Below are 17,089 nucleotides of genomic sequence, written 5' to 3'. Positions count from 1 at the left end.
GAAATTGTAGCATGTGATGTCGCTGTGGAAATCGTTTGCTGTAAGCTGTTTCCAAAGTTCAGCAGTAGCCGTCTCAGCTAGCGCCGGTACGGCTACCACGTCTCGTGAGCCCTGCCACTCTTCCGTAACGTAAATCCCTCCCCATGGATGCAGAATCGCCATTTAATTCACGAAGTTTTCACCAGCCGTTTAAGCGTGACACATAACCACATCCGCTCTGTACAAGGCAATCCAAAGTTGGCGTCTTCAAAGATAGCCTGCGAAGGCAGTCTACGAAGGCTGCTCCGCTCACGCAATGGCGCTGCAGGGCTGGGTCTGGTGGACATTACGGACATTGCGCTGCAATGCGGACATGCGTTTTTTTCGAACATTCCTGCTTTCAGTAGAAGAGAACGGGAAATTTGCGGGAAGTGTGTTCGGAAATAAAGATACTAGATAGACCAGTCGGTTCAAATTGGCACACAGAGCGGACACAACTGGGAACACAAAGGGACACTGGGGGCAGATTGTTGGCGTGTATCAAATGATTACCGCATTCTAGCGAAAAAAACCACTACTTTAAGTGAAAACTGAACTTTTAAAAGATAGAAAAGGACATAAAACGATATACAGTGGTCCGCCGTCCGACCATGCGGTGGAACGCTTTTGCACAGAAGCTCTGACTATACTGCAGGAGATTTTTTAGACCTGAGCAGCTGAGTCTTAACGACCACTTTTACCCCATAACGAAGTTACCCCCCCCCCCCCCCCCCCCAAATAAAAATTTCGCAGGGCTGTTTTTTTTTTTGCTTCTTTTCTGTCAGTAAAAATTACATCTTTCATTGCATGTATGACCCCCGAGAATGTGAATTAAGGACGGCTCAATTGAGAGGCTTATAAGCATCGTGCAGTTACCGCCCTGCAGACAGCAAGCTGAAACAATAATGATTTACATCGAGTCCAGGAACAGGTCGCGTTGACTCAGGCGACTTCTAACGCGTGCCGTGGAAACCGAAGGAGCAGAACGCTAATGACGGAGAACGGCTTTTCGTAAAACGTTCTCAGCCACATACCCTGAAAGAAGCGGTAGGAGAACGCTACGAGACCGTGATGGCTGTGGTGAAAGCGGTGCCTTTACGCGTTGCTGTAGCGATATGCACCGCCTTCATTCTGGCTCTCGTCATTGAGAAGGCGGGAAGTAGGCCTCTAGGTACACGTGAGTGCTTTTATTACAAGCTACTTTTGCGTTCTGCCGATGTTGTAAAGGGGAACAGATTTCATCCTATTTTGACAAGGCTCTCAGGCTGCCAAGAAAGCACCCAACATCGACCACTCGCATGGCGTAAAATTTTAATAATTCTGCTAAATGCTTTAACTCCTTGCCAGAATCGAAGTCACCTCTGAACAGACATGGTCCCTGCTGATTGTGTGAATTGCACAGAGCAAATCTTGAAGTGCCTTCTCTTGAAGGTATTTTTCGCAGTAAGCTCAGCGGAACGCTTTCTAAAACTGCAGCGTCTGATGCACGTTTTTACGCTTCTAAGTTTGAAACACCCACACAGTCGGCCGCATCAAAGAAGCAAACAAGCTCTCGAAAAATCTCGTAGTACTTGCAAAGCATAGCCCCAAAACGATTCGCCACCGGTTGATAATTCCACCGTCCGCCATTGCACAATTGTGCGGTATATTGTTTAAGCCGATGGCGCTTACGTTTTCGCTAGCACGTGCGTGTTGCCGGACGTGGTTGTAAGCTACGACTTTCTGCTGTTGGTTTATAGACGTCATGAAGAACGTACCGCACCCGTGCGGATTTCGCAAAGAGTGAAAGCAATAAAACAGAATTTTGCTACCATTTTTGAGGATGCTAAAGGGATTCAAATGATGTTTGATTTAGTTTTATGGGGGTTTAACGTCCCAAAGCGACTCAGGCTTGAGGGACGCCGTAGTGAAGGGCTCCGGAAATTCCGACCACCTGGGGTTCTTTAACGTGCACTGACATCGCACAGTCCTCTTTCTTTGACGTGTTCTTTAACGGGTTCTTTAACGTGCACAGTGACATCGCATGGGCCTCTAGAATTTCACCTCCAACGAAATTTGACCGCCGCGGCCGGGATCGAACCACCGTCTTTCGGGTCAGCAGCCGAGCGCCATAACCACTGAACCACCGCGGTGGCTGATTCAAATTATGTAAATACATGCCGCTTGGTTGAGGTGCAAGTGGCTCATAGCATAACATTACTGAAGTGAGAAGCTGTGCTTGTTGCTAGCAAGCAGTGCCGTTGTCATAGTCCTGTGCGTAGCATTCGATGACTGACCATAGCCGATACCGAAGAGACGATGAGGTAGAACGCACAGTATAAACACATCACATTTAGTATGAAGAAGCAAGTTGAGTTGGCCAAGTGGCGCTGTTGAAATAGCAAGAGAATACTGTGGGCAGTTCTGGTTCGCTGCTTGTTACTGCTAGCAAGAAATAATCGGTGTGCGATAAAATGTCTAAATAGCGGATGTCAATTTCATTGCATCTATGATGTTCAACCGTCGACTGATAACAATCACGTTTATTCCTGCTTGTTTTCAAGACAGATTTTTCTGAGCGGAACCATCGACACAAGCGACAGCTAGGTGGTATCTTCAACACCGTATTAGATGGCGTCAAGAGCCTAGTGAGTAAGTACTCTGTTGAAGCTCTCTCATCGCTCTGTCACCAGCAAAACGGTTGCACATTTGACGGCGGGTACCAACGTCTTTCGTGAGCATATCTGTGCAGGGCTTTTAACATGGGCGGAAAAAGCCCGGAAAGGGCGATTTCAATTCAGTGATTGGTGGCACCTGTTGATAGCAAAAAAAAAAAAAAAGGCAACGCAAGACAAGATGACTCGGCAATGTGGTGCTGAGATTACGGCCAGTAAAACGCTTAGTTTGAGATCTCGAAAGAATGCGATTTGAATTGCGCCCAGCAACAATAATTTATTGTAAAGTAAAGGCGCCAAAACCACACACACACACAAGACAAGAGAACGGGACAGAGCGCCACTCACAACTAGTTTATTTTGCAGAACCCAGATACATGTATAAACATAGCCAGCGCCTGCGCAAGGAACAAACTTATGCATCAATGTGATAACGAACGCTCCAAAAAAATTTTTCCGCCTGATACAGAGATACAGAAGTTTCGCTGACACACGAACTGCCTTTCTTACTGATATAGAACGCTTCAATCAGTTCTCTGGCTTTGATATTGCTGCTTCTGGCAAGGATCCACACGGATGAGAAGCATGGCTCACAAGAGCGTGAAGGGCAGGATCTGATATGTTTCGGCAAATTTGGGCCCACTTTATTTTGTTCTACGTTTCGCCTGTTTTATGTAACATTTTTCTTTCACAAATGGACGAAGTCCTTCAGCAGGTTTTGCCAGCTAACACCGTTTTTAAAGTTTTTAGATACGTGGACGATTTTTTGATTGTTTTAACCAAGGACGGAAGCTTAAACTTCGCTGAAGCTGCACGTAATGTTTTATCTCTATTCAGACAACATGAAAAAGGCTTGGATTTTACGTGTGAACTGCCGGTGGACAATGTTTTACAGTTTTTAGATATCAAAATTTGAGTTCTGTACGGACCATGTGTGTTGGACTTACGCTCCGCGAGCAAAAAAGGGGCTTCTGCCATAAGACTCTTCGCACTCCAAATTTGTGAAAAGAAGTGTTGCTTCACTGTGCCTTGAGTCCGCGCTAAGGAAGTCATGCGTTCACAAGATGAGACCGAGTTTTGAAAACTAATTGGCTAGGCTGGCTTTAGCCGGATTCCCTAGTTCGCTCGTGACAGGGGTCGCCGAAAGCCTCTTACATACAAGGGCGTCCGCAGAATTTTTTGCAGGGGGGGGCCCCATTGGTTGTTGGCGCCGGAGGGGGGGGGGGGGGGGGGGGGGGGGGGGGCATGTTCGTAGCAAAAAGGCACTATTTGCGGTATGAATTTATTTATTTATATATAAATAAAAAATAAGTGAAATACACACATGAAATAAAAATTACAAACAGCAAATTAAAGTGTGGCTACGAGAGATACATTGCAGTTTATCAACGAAGAAACAATTAAAATTAATAAAAAATCCAAAAATATACTGTCACTTCGTGGAGAAGAGTGCTCAGTATTGCTGCATACGGGTTCTCGACTCACCCGGCTTGATGACCAGCACACAGCACAATATGGTCACAAACACGCAACTACAGTCACTCAGTCAGTCTTCCTTGAACAGCAACTGTAGACTCCACGGATTTTTCTGGGCGAATTGCGTGATTACACGGGTGATAAATTCATTTCTGTGCTTCATTACACGCTCTCGGTGCACACTCGTCACACGCATTGATTGGAAAAACGGTTGAACGCGCACGTTGAAAACAAAAGATGTCTATACATACAACGAAAACTTATTTACAAGATAAATGCACGCTCGCAGCTTCATACATCTCGCTCCATCTTGCTCGCGCATCCGCACAGTCGAGCAACCGCACGCACACTGCTCGCCGCTCGTAGTTTTCTCGTCCACTGTCTTGGTTGTTCTCAGCTTCGTTGACAAACGGCCACTAAAAACACCGAAGCACAAATACAGAGGCGCGCACACGTGCAAGGGCTTACTTCCGTGCGACTTCCAAGGGGAAGGGACACTCGCCACTCCGGTAGGAAAATTTATTTTGTGTGTTTTTATGGGGTTCAGAGCCCCAAAACGACTCAGGTTATGAGGAACGGAGTAGTACAGAGCTCCGGATAATGTCGACCACCTGGGTCTCTTTACCGGGCACTGACCTCGCACAGTACACGGGCGCTGTTGTCATTTGAGGCCCAGCCAGAGGTGACAGGCGAGCCAGGCAGGCGCCATCGGGCTGCGTTGACCAAAGGCGCTGGTTTTCGGAGAAGACGCAAGGGACGCTGGTGTGGGGGCGCCTCTGGAGACTGCGTCGCCGTGAACAAAAGATGCTAATCTCCTTTGCCGAAGATTCTGATAGCGGCGCTTCTACCGCACTGCGCTCTCCCGTGGATCGGAGGCACAGCGAGCGGCGGCGGCGCCAACTGATCGCCCGCTTGCCCATGAGCAGCCCGACAAAGCGGGGGTGGACACGGCTGATTTGTCTTTCCCTCCTGAAGAATTCATCGGTGGCCGGCATAACGAAGGCGAAAACAAGATGCACTGTGCACTGTCTGCCTCCGTGTCGCTATCTGTCTAGAGATCAAAGAAACAGGCACCCATTTCAAGACGGCTTGAAACACATGCTCGCCGGTGCCGCTGTATGTCTGCAACAGGTCGGCCTTCAACAGAGCTAACGATGGCGTGGTTTGAAAACGGCATAAAGACGCGTGCCCGGACGCGGCATTTCGCAGATGTGACCCAAAGCGTGGAAGCGGAGCTGCTTTTACCCTTTTGGCTGAGCCCACCACGGCCCCTGGCGTGCGGCCATCACTCACGGTTCGAGGGAGTGATTTTCCAGGGGGGTGCAGCCGCCCCCCCTTGCCCCCCCCTCCGGACGCCCATGCTTACATAAGTTGAAGATGAGGGCAGTGAGAGCTGGGGCAGAGGTCTCTCGTGAAGAGGTGAGACCTGTGGCGGTGCCGTATGTGCACAAGTTGGCCCACAACCTGAAGAAGGTTGCGAGCAGGCATAGTGTGCCGCTCGTCTTTTCAGCCTCCCTGAAGCTCGGTAGCATTTGTCCTCGAATCGACAAAAGAAAAGAAAAAAGAACAAGAAAGGGGCTGTGGTACTAAGCATGGGCGACCTTTCATGAATTGTGCCGAAGGGGTTGTTTATGAAATTCCCCTCTCGTGCGGTCGTTCCTATATAGGACAAACAGGGCACTGTGCTAATGAGCGAATCGGGGAACATGAGCGAAACGTAGAACGAAATAAAGTGGGCCCAAATTTGCCGAAACATATCTTTTATTTATTTATTTATTTATCATCATACCCACAGCGCCATTGGCTGGCATTACAGTGGGGGGGTAGAAGAAAAAGTACACAAATGCCACCGCGTGCAGGTGGTTACAAAAAAAAAGATAACAATGAGATAGAAAGAACACGGAATTATTATACACAAAAAAATGTCACAGCATGGAAGAAAATGAATCATTTGATAAAATGGACACTACTTCCTCAGGCAGCTTGTTCCATTCCGAAACCGTTTTGGGGAAAAAAGACATTTTAAAAAGGTCAGTCCGGCACCTGTATTCTTTAACTTTAAGTGAATGATCTCTACGTAAAGACACGTAATCAGGGTTGGCTATATATTTGGTTCTGTCTATTCCAGTTCTAGAATGAAATATATTATGAAATAATTTTAAACGCAGTACTTTCCTACGTTTTTGAAGTGAGTCCCAACCCAAAGATTTTTTCGCGCTCGTTACACTAAAATATCGCCCATAGTTATTGAAAACAAAACGAACGGCCAAATTCTGAACTCTTTCTAGCTTTTGAACGTCAAACAAGGTTTTCGGATCCCAGACTGTGCAAGCATACTCAAGTATGCTTGCACCAGATCAGATCTTGCCCTTGAGTATCAGATCTTGCCCTTGACGCTCTTGTGAGCCATGCTTCTCATCCGTGCGGATCCTTGCCAGAAGCAGCAATATCAAAGCCAGAGAACTGATTGAAGCGTTCTGTATCAGTAAGAAAGGCAGTTCGTGTGTCAGCGAAACTTCTGTATCTCTGTATCAGGCGGAAAATTTTTTTTTGAGCGTTCGTTATCACATTGATGCATAAGTTTGTTGCTTGCGCAGGCGCTGGCTATGTTTATATATGTATCTGGGTTCTGCAAAATAAACTAGTTGTGAGTGGCGCTCTGTCCCGTTCTCTTGTCTTGTGTGTGTGCGCCGTTTCGGCGCCTTTACTTTACAATGAATTACCAACTAGCCCAGCAAGAAGTTCTCTTAAACAATCATTAAGATGAAACACAAAAGTACAAACTTGTTCACGCGTTGCAGCTTTCGAAAGTAAAAACAAAACAAAGGAGGTATAACGAATTCCAGTCGACGATCCAGAGCAAGTTTTCTTGCTCCGCGAACCGGAATAACTTTCAACGGGTCATGTGGATTCAGATGCCGAGTTCCCTAGATTCCCCAGACAACTTGCTCCGTAGCAGATTTGAAGAGCGCTCCAAATCTGCCTACCGGAATTTGTCATTAGCTGTTTTTCTTTGCGTTTAGAAATGGACGATGACGAAGAAAAACCGAGTGACGATAGTTCCGTCACGTCTGCGCCGTTGCACAATCCCCGCGATGACTTGAGCAACGGATCGTCAGCAGTGCCATGTCAATGAGCTCGGGAACAAAAAAAAAAAAAAAAAAAACTGGCGGGCTATTATAGGATCAACACTATAGCCAAACGGGCGAGTTGGTGGTACATATTGAATGCCAACAGCGCAAACGACGCAGACAAAGTAGAAGAAAACACAGGACAAGCGCTGACTCACAACTGAAATTTTATTCAAGGAAAGTAGTACATTTGATAGAAAAAGTGGCCAACTTATCAGCTAGTAAACACAACCCATGTTTCTACGTGGCATCAAGGTATGCAACCTCACTGTCATATAATGAAATAGATGGCTTACTGACGCATAACCTTGTTTTTTTCCTCATGTGATATGCTTCCATAATCTCACGTGTTAATCGGGACGGGTGTTTGTAGAGGATATCACAGTAAGGCAATGAAGGAAAACAAGATTGGCAGTTTTCTTCTACTTTGTCTGCGTCGTTTGCGCTGTTGGCATTCAATATCATAGGATGTTACGCAACAAATCAGTGTTAGCAGTATTGGTGGTTACACTTCGCTTTTATATCAATCACCTTCCCATTGCGTCTTTGAACTTGACTTCGCCGTCACTTTTTCGTTCCGCTGTTGCGTTGGCTTCTTCTGCCGGGTAGAGGTGAGTGCAGGGTGGAGTGTGTGGGTGCGTGGAGGCTTTCTGGAAGGTGGAGGTGTATTGGTGGTAGGACGGTCGCGCTTCTGGAGGAGGGTGAGTTGGGTGGTACCGATGGAGCCTCGCATGGCGGACCCCCTGTTTGAGAGGAATGCCACTCAATTGCTCACCCAAATAACGAAAATGCATAATGCAAGTATCAGATCTCATTCTGTCAAATGCGCAGCTGATACATCATGATTGGAAAAAGTTCAGTTTCCATTAGCACTGTTACATGACAGGCGGGAACTCAGATACAGTCTAGTGAATTTCATAATTGTTTCCAGTTGAAACGACTTTGCCGCAAGTTGTCACCCGAAAACTGCCCCTGTGACTCGATGCCTCTTGCAGATACGGGCACGAGCGTCGCCGGGCTCGGAACAGGTCTTCTCAACATTGGAGGCGACGAAGGCATCGGCGGCGTCATCAGCGGGTTGCTTAACCTCCTCTCAATTGGATCTGGTGTGTAACCGGGATATTTCTTCATACATAGCTATCGATCTGCGGACCTATGCGGACTTGGTTTTCCGGTATGCTCCAGTCGTGTTCGCGTGCGGTAGAAAGCACACGTTTTGCAAAAAAAAAAAAAAAAAAAACATGGGCTCATTCATCTATACGCAGCGACGGCATGCAGTGCCCAAACATTGCGGTAATGATCATGTGTTGATTGGACACCGGATAAGGACTAGTGATGTGGTTCGCGACATCCCTAAGTAGCGTGGCCAGTCGATCGAAACACGATCACAAGCACAGTGCCGTGGTTACCACTAACAGCAGTGGGTAGAGGATTGTTACATCAATATAGCATAACCTTCTCGCTCTCTAACTCGACATGTGTTTACAATGAAACACTAATATCCCAGAGGAACTGGTAGAGTTTCTCAGTGGGTCGCAGGTTTCACGCTCTGTCAACAGCCATCAGCTCAGGAACCAAATCATGCATCACTAGTCGAGCCGGAAAATCTGCCGGCGTAGCCGCAGGCCGATCAGTGTCAGCATTCACCGTGCCGAGGTGACACTGAAGACCGAGTGCGCTTGTTCTAGGGACTCCTGAGTGCGTTGTGTACTCCGAAGTGGCGAAGAAAATGCTCGGACGTAGCACTGAGAAAGGCGTCAACTGTGGACATGTACTTATTTTCTTCTTTTCTAAAAAAAAAAAAAACATTTTCTTCTTCCCACACATTTTACTTGGTCTATTGGGGTTTAACGTCCCGAAGCAACTCAGGCTATAAGGGACGCCATAGTGAAGGGCTCCGGAAATTTCGACCTCCTGGGGTTCTTTAACGTGCGCTGACATCGCACAGCACGCGGGCCTCTAGAATTTCGCCTTCATCGAAATTCGGCCGCCACTTGAGCGTTCATTTAATCCCTATTTCGATTTGTGACCAGCAAACTTGTAACGCCGTCGATATTTGTATACATATCTAACCCCGTCAAAAGTGCGAAGCGTGTTTGTATTCTCCGGTGTGTTAAATGCCCACTTGAACCAAGCTTGGAGACCCTATAGTTGCGGAGAAAGTTTGGTACTCCGATTACTTTAGGCAATGGAACGGCGATTTTAGATGCCACCTACGCCGAGAGCGCAATCACCGCATGTGACACTGGTACGCTGTGAGCCATAATGCATGTCTACAGTGACCTACGGGCGTTGTCGTCGATAGACTGAACTTTTGAACGAGTGAAGACAAAAAACTGCACCGCGTGCAGCCTTTAGAAACCTGTAGCGAGCCCAGTGCCGCTCAGTGTAAGTGCGCCTTTCTCCCAGCAACACGATAGCGCTGCATGCTGAAGTGAGTGCGGGGTAGCTCCGCAGTGATTTTACTTACAACTGTTTGGCGTAGCTCCGCAGCGATTGCTGTCCGCTTGTTCACTCACAGCAGTGCCACGAAGCCGGTCAAAAATTGAAAGTCCTTGTTCGGCAAGGCTACGCAGTTTTGTTTCACGAAACACCACAGATACAGCTGCCGCAGACTTAGGGGAGCCGAAACTGATGCAACAAAAAGCAAAAAAGCACTCTTAATCACCAGCAACCGAATAACACGAACTCTTGAAATCACCGAATGCTGCAAGCGACAACATATACTGCAATGTTGTTGATGTTGCCAGCATCGCTTTTTGTGTTTCACCAAACGTCGCGAAACGAGCTATCTTTCATTCACGTCTTGTTTGACTCTTGCGCAGCAAGCATGAATGCACGCGTCACGCTTCGCACGGCTGTCGCTCAAGCCGACTGAAGTCGGCACATTTGTTTGTTGCCAGCGGCTGGGCAGGAAACCACTAGGGTATCCATGAGAGCATGTTGCCATCAGCATTCTTTTCTTGCCGCTTTTCTTACTCTTACCCGCTGCACACCGTCACCAACTCACACTTCGTAGCCACCACTTCCACGTTCACTAGGAAGATGACTAACCCCCCAATGGACTTTTCTTTTTTTCCAAAAGTGGTACCAAAATCCTCATTTAGTACTCATGCTGCCATTTGTTGACAAACAAAAAAAAATACTTTGTACTAGCTCTGTTCGCCTTAAACCGGACACAGAGTGCCACAGAACACACATCAAGCTGGACTCGTCATGTGCAAGAAATGACGGTCGCCTAATGACGAGCCTGGCTCGTCCAAACCCGCCAGGGGCTATAAGCAAGCGCATCGAAAGAAGCAGTTCCTAATACACACGAAGCTATCGCCGAAAGATGACATCGAACAGTCCTCTGTATATGCTGTGACTTTTTATTTCAAGCACGAGCATAGTTTTCGACTGTTATTTTGAATACTAATTCAGAACACCGTTGACCACTGCCCTCAAACCATGCAGAAATTAAATGGGTGCTGGGACTAACTCTGTGATTTGATCCTGCGTTTGTTTGTTCGTGCCCTGGGGTAATTGAATCGTTTCGTTCAGCTGCTTGTCATCTTTCTTGGTGCCTGTCAGAAGATAGCTACTGGTACGTTAAAAGAAAAAAATTGAGATGCCAAGATTGGTTCGCTCATGTGTGAAAAAAAAAAAGGCGGAAGACATTGGTCAATTTTTTTAGTAAATAATATTCAGACGCGACCATTGCGAGCGTCAAGCATGAATTGAGAAGCGTCTTTGCTCACGATGAATTCCTATTAATTAGCGCTTCAATAAAATTTTTGTAGGCTTGCGAGTACGTTGTTATTCTACGAAACAGACATGCTATGATGTGAAAATTTGACCCGAAAACAGCTCGTTGAATCGTGTTGGCTCATTGAAATGTTTTTCTCATCCTGTCGTCAGATTTGCGCCCACTAAACCAACTATAGACAGCTTTTATTCTATAATATAAATAAGAAGATTTTGCATTCGGACTTATTTTACACCCGTTTTTCTGAACCACATGTATCCGTCTGCATAAATGGTTGCTGAAGTGGCGGCGTCAAATCATGTTTTAAAATTGAGGTAGGATGAAACTTTGGGCGGTTTTGTGGGCACAATTCACTCGTAAAACTTCCTGCTTGTTTTCAAACATTGCCACCGCACATCGCTTTTATGGACACCACGATGAGCGCTGGGATGCATCTTAGTTTTGATTATTGTTTTCGAGCTGACTGATTTAGTTCGTAAAGATGCTTGAATTGAAATATGACAATGGTGACGCAACACATCGAAGCATGGCTGGCCAATCGTTACCTGCGTCGCCTGCGCTCCATCGAGCTTGCCTTTGTAGCTTTTAGCGTGCTATAGCCTCGCCTCGAAGAGAACAAGATGGGAAGGAAACTGCGCTGTCAGCCACTGTGAAGCACGCCGCACGCATTCTCGCTCGTCGTGCGGCGCTGACATCGCTGCTTTGAGGTCTTTTTAGGCCATCGTGATGACCGAGCATGCCGCTGGTTGCTGCAGGGGTGGTGGAGAAAAGATTTTATTGCTCTCAATAGAGAAGTGCAGGGTCGGTCAAAATATGCAGGCCACATGGTCTGTTTTTCTTCGGTATACTTATCTTGGCACTTAAGTTGCCCATGAAGCTATCAAGGTAGTCACAGGTTAGAACTATGCTTCTTGTAATAAGGGAGTAATTACTCACTGACATCCACCCAAGCGCAGCCATGCGGCTACAAAAGAAAGCTATACAGCTTACTCAGAAACTCCACCTTGGGAGATTCCCCTAAAACATTTGACCAACTATACTTCTTGTACCCTGCACAAACGTTTTGAGCTTCGTGGGTTTCGGAACTGCCTTACTGTACTGCTCAAAAGCAGATCCTGTGGTCTGGGAACTTTTGACCGACCCTGTACATGGCGGTGTGCATGAGCCGGCCCTTAAAAGCCCGGCCCTTACAAATACTAGGTGTTTCCCTAGTACGGGGCCTCAGTGGCGCCGGCTGCATCCCGGGCGCACTCGACCAAGGCCTTACGGGCCTGCCGGTCATAGCAGCCGACCAGGGTCGCCTTCCAGTCCTCCCGAGTGGGGTTGCTGCAGCGCTCGTTGCCGCGCTGTAAAGCTGGTTTCAGTATCTCACAAGAAGTGCACATTTTAATTGTACTTCACTGCCGTTTTAAACATGGCCAGCAATATTGTCTTTTGCTGACCGTGCTTCTCATTCCGCAGACCTGCTAGAGTGGACAAAGGTTTGAATTAATTTGCGTAGCGTGCCTGTGCATGGATCACAGCGTCACAAGGCACAGTGGAGTCAAGGTTCGGGACTGACTTTGTGCACTGCCGCGGGGCTTGTCAGAGCAATGTAAAATACTGGGACACGGATGTTTTTAATGCGCTAGCATCAAAAGCCTCATCGGGAAAAAAAGAAATCCGGCGTCGGTTATTAAATTCGCCCATTGACTGAAGGGAAGCTACCTCACCAGACCGGAAGTGATGTCATTTCCGGTAAAAACATGAATAGCTTCTAATATGCTAGCGCATGTGGACACAACACATGATTAAATGTCCCTGTAAATTCTTGCCAAGCTTCCAGCTCATTCTACGAGTGTCGCGGCGAAATCCAGCTGTCCAGGTCGCCAATTGAATTTACTTTATGTGCTCAGGAGTACAGACGTGAGAAGAACACCCCCCCCCCCCCCCCCCCCCCCCCGAAAAAAAAAAGTTCAGCTGTTCGCGCTCAGATCAGGCTGCTGAGAAACGCTGCAGTTATAGGATGTTATTAATGTAAAAAATAGTGTGGATGAGTTAGTTGGCGTTATCTACAGTCAGTCTAAAAAAATTTGTTTGAATAACCTAAACCAATTTATTTCCCAGCAGAAGTCATTTATTGGCTGACTTCTGTTCATGAGCATGATCGGCAGAATTGAAACAGACGGTGTGCAGGTTTTTTTAATACAGTCAATCACTTCTCGCGTGTGTATGCTTATAAAGCTGCCCTTGTGAATACAAGTGAGCAGGCAAGGGAACGGAAAAGAGAGGCTCCTTATGACATACATGATGGAAGGCAGCAGTCAGCGAAACCAAAGGAGTGTAGGGATTTCTTTTTGTTTGAGGTCTTCATCAATGGGAGATTAATGAAGTGATTCTATTTAAAGATAATTGATTTAAAGCAGAAGAAAAAACAACCACATGCCACCGGTGGGATTCGAACCCACCGGCGGCATGTGGTTGTTTATTTTTCTGCTTTGTAATCAATTATCTCTAAATATAATCACTTTATTATCCTCCTAAGACCTCAAATTGGAGAAAAAAGTAATCCCCTATGCTCCTTGATTTCGCTGATTGTTGGTTTCCGTTGTGCATGTCAATATAAGTTTTATATGCACAAACCAAATGAGAAAATGAAAAAAATTAATATGCATATAGCAATGAATAAGCAAGAATTAAAAAGAAGCTCGAAGACTTGCTTCTCCCTCACTCTAAAGAAAAAAAAAAGCTCCGGGGTCCCTGAACACAGCCTCTTGCAAACCGTTCGCGTGTCGTTGCCAGTACTAAATTATTCGCGGAGCGCCTGAACTTTACTCTGCGCAGCATAATCTGCTCGTTAGAAACGGCTTTTGACACGGTGTGTAAAAGGAGAAGCGGCACTCGTTTTCGTCATCAACAAGCTGTCCCGTTCTTTCTTTCTTTCTTTCTTTCTTTCTTTCTTTCTTTCTTTCTTTCTTTCTTTCTTTCTTTCTTTCTTTCTTTCTTTCTTTCTTTCTTTCTTTCTTTCTTTCTTTCTTTCTTTCTTTCTTTCTTTCTTTCTTTCTTTCTTTCTTTCTTTCTTTTTTTTTCAGAAATCTTCACAGGCATCCTCGGAACAGTGCTGAATGGTGACCTACTGGGAGGCCTCCTGCCATTCTTAGGCGGCCGTAGATAGTGTTGAAAGAATGCACATACACACACAGAACAAAGCGCAAAAAGAAAGCATCCCTGCCACTGTATGTCTCTCATGCTTCTATTTTTTTTTTTTTGCACTGTGCAGTCAACATTGACGGTCACCAACTAACCCAAACGAGACTTCCGCTTAGGTCGTTTGTACTATTTCGCTTCGAAACTCTTCCTTCCCTTCCTTGTCTTCTTATTCTACTCCCCAAGAGGCCGCGAATGCAATGAACCAGTTTTACGATTGTTCCGGTCCGAACATTAAGCGTGGAGCCTTCCTCTTTCGTGGCCCACAGTCAAGGCTTGTAGTTGCCGCCGCAGACTGCCTTCCGAAGTGACGATAAGTAGCTTGCTGTGCGCAGTTCACGGTTAAGCCCCACTTTCTGATATTCTGCAGGGCATTATGCCGAGAGATCATGAAGGAATGATTTTAAAGTGCAGGCGGGATAAGCCTCGCAGTAATTATGTCGTCTAATAGCCAAATAAGAATTCTGCCTTGCCCCTGAAGGCCAGTGTATGCCCTGAAAATTTGAGAAGCAGCTTACATATACGGTTCCTCTAAGTGCATGGGTCCTCATAGACCATAACTCTTTGTACGCTGTCCAGTAGTATTTGTGCAGCCACGACGGTTTGTTGGCGCAGTCACTGCGAAAGTGATGAGGAAGGGTGGCTTTATCTCGTGCAGAGGAAACTGTGACAGGGAACTGCACAGGCGTCCGACAGAAGTGGAACTCCACAAGCTGCTTTGCACATCACGCAGGCCGCGTCATATCACGTAGATACTTCGAAAATACCGGGTGTTTCAGCGAACGCTTTCAAAAAAGTTTTCAAAAATAGGCTTTTTGGGGTAAAAATATGGCTTTTGCGGCATAGCATTACCAGTGTTGGCGGACACTAAAAAACAGGTGAAACGTCTCAAGTAGTAAGCTGGTTAACTGATTTTTGATAAGTAACTTTTTAACTAGTAGTGTCAGGCGCCTTGTTGCAACTAAAGATTTGTAGCCGGCCGTTAGTAACAGCCATATAAGTTTTTACAATTTCGAAAACGCGATCACCCTCGCCTCTGTGGCTCAGCTAAACTTGACTGCATCGTGCGAAAATACACGTGCTTTCGAAAGCATGCAGGCAAAGCAACTTCTCCAGTGCACGTAACTAGTCGAAAATGAAAAATTTTGTCGAGCCACAGAGCCTAGGGCAATCGCGTTTTAGGAATTCTAAAAACTGGCATGGCTATTGCTAACGGCCGGCTACAAATCTACAATTGCAACAAGGCGCCTAACTCTACTAGCTAGAAGTTAATTATTAAAAATGAATTAAGCAGCTTCTTCTGAAGACGATTCACCAGGTTTCTGGTGTTTTCTGGCAGGCCGCTGCCGGGTCTCTGTTGAAAACCCTCCACCCAACTTCTAGTGCTCGAGAATCTGGCATTCGTGAGAGGCGGAAGTTTGAAGTACTGCCCTGTGTACATAAGACGTCGCATGGCCTGAAGAGGGTTTCAAGAAAATTCGGTGTGGAAATCTTCTTTTCGGCGCCTTGTAAGCTGTCCCGTTTGTGTGCGCTAACTAACAATGAATCAAGAACAAAAGCAGGCTGTGGTGTAAAGCACAAAATCAAGTTTGTGTCCTGTAGAATGGGAGTAGTGTATGAAATCCCGCGTAGTTGCGGCTCAGTTTACGTGGGACAAACGGGACGCTGCATTAATAAGCGCCTACAAGAACATAAAAATTCGCTGAGCTCTCACAGCGGCATGCATTTGCCAAAACACTGTCATTCGTGCGACAATAAATGCACGCCACTCTTTGAGCGTACAACGATAATCGGAAGGGCCAGAAAACACGTGAGGTCATCGAAGCCTGGCAGATTGATAGATATGGGCCCGAAAAGTGTGTAAGCGAGGCTTCGGTCCATCTGTACAAGAAAGAACTGAAGTTCCTGAACTCGATTAGATAGAGATTGCTTATTGCGCATGCGTAGGGTTGGTGATGGAAGGAAGATGTGTTTCAATAAACAGTTGCAAGTCCGCGCTCGTCCTGTCTACTTCTTCCTTGTGTATCGTCCTTTGCGTGGTTTTCGTTCTCAGTTCATAGTAATTCTATGCCGCAAAAACCATATTTTTACCACAAATATCAACTTTTTGAAAATTTTTGAAAATGTTCACTGAAACACACGGTATATCAGGTTGCAGTCGATACTGAATCAATAACGTGCAATGCCATTTCAATGACAGCCATGCATGTGAAGGCAAGGCGAAACAAGCGCGTCGGTGGTTGGGTGTATGTCGAAGTCGCCGGTGCAGTTACATAAGCGAACCGATAGCCATGCGCCTACGGTATTAAATGAGCATATTATCCACGAACGTGCTAAAAGAACATCGGATTTTATTGGTTTTTATTTACAATGAAACAATCAGACAACAGGTCGCGTAAATAACTTCGCTTCACGGGTAACGTCATGTCGAATAAAAGATTCGGACACACGTACAGTCATCCGCAGGAAGTAGCGTGTGGCATGGACAACAACAGCGCATCACATATGAGCTTCAACGCGAAATATTGTGACAAATGTTCACACTATAGCGATCACAACAGTTGCAGTACTGTGGTTCTGACGTCATCTGCGAGAAGACATCTACTTAACATGCAGGAAGGAAAGGCTAGGAGAGGGCCTATAGCTATCTGAGCTGCATGAAGAAAGTGTGCCGGAAGTCACGTGATTTCGCAAGGGCTACTGGGACTCTTTGGCCCATCGCGCAGCGGCGTCGTCTGCGGTCTGCATGTTACCAGCTGTCAGCTGCTGGCATAGAGTTTCTTACTATTACCTAGAGGGAAAGCTGGCGGCGCTGCACTTCAGCCACCATGGACGCTCAAAGCATCATGGGTCGGTGAGCTACTTGTTGCGAGACA

General features: G+C 46.4%; 1 protein-coding gene across 1 annotated transcript; it reads left to right on the top strand.

The window, feature by feature from the left end:
• Window positions 1–1,027: 1,027 nt before the first annotated feature.
• Window positions 1,028–15,499, top strand: LOC149340959 (uncharacterized). Its single transcript, XM_089551365.1, has 4 exons — window positions 1,028–1,195; window positions 2,566–2,649; window positions 8,275–8,385; window positions 14,099–15,499. Exons 1-4 carry the CDS (start codon window positions 1,090–1,092, stop codon window positions 14,179–14,181), a joined length of 384 nt encoding a protein of 127 aa, XP_089407491.1. The 5' UTR covers window positions 1,028–1,089; the 3' UTR covers window positions 14,182–15,499.
• Window positions 15,500–17,089: the final 1,590 nt, after the last annotated feature.

Source organism: Amblyomma mixtum, chromosome 6 (assembly GCF_055824585.1).
Source record: "Amblyomma mixtum isolate Tamu chromosome 6, ASM5582458v1, whole genome shotgun sequence".
NCBI classification, from domain to species: Eukaryota; Metazoa; Arthropoda; class Arachnida; order Ixodida; family Ixodidae; genus Amblyomma; species Amblyomma mixtum.
The sequence above is the reverse complement of the archived record's forward strand: the minus strand, read 5'-3'. Positions and strand labels throughout refer to the sequence as shown.

Bases quoted from the DNA above. Each gene is read 5' to 3' on its own strand.
- LOC149340959 (XM_089551365.1), top strand. From the start codon at position 1,090: ATGGCTGTGGTGAAAGCGGTGCCTTTACGCGTTGCTGTAGCGATATGC. The intron at 2,650-8,274 runs GTAAGTACTCTG...TGCCTCTTGCAG, and splicing joins TGGCGTCAAGAGCCTAGTGA to ATACGGGCACGAGCGTCGCC. The intron at 8,386-14,098 runs GTGTGTAACCGG...TTTTTTTTTCAG, and splicing joins CCTCCTCTCAATTGGATCTG to AAATCTTCACAGGCATCCTC.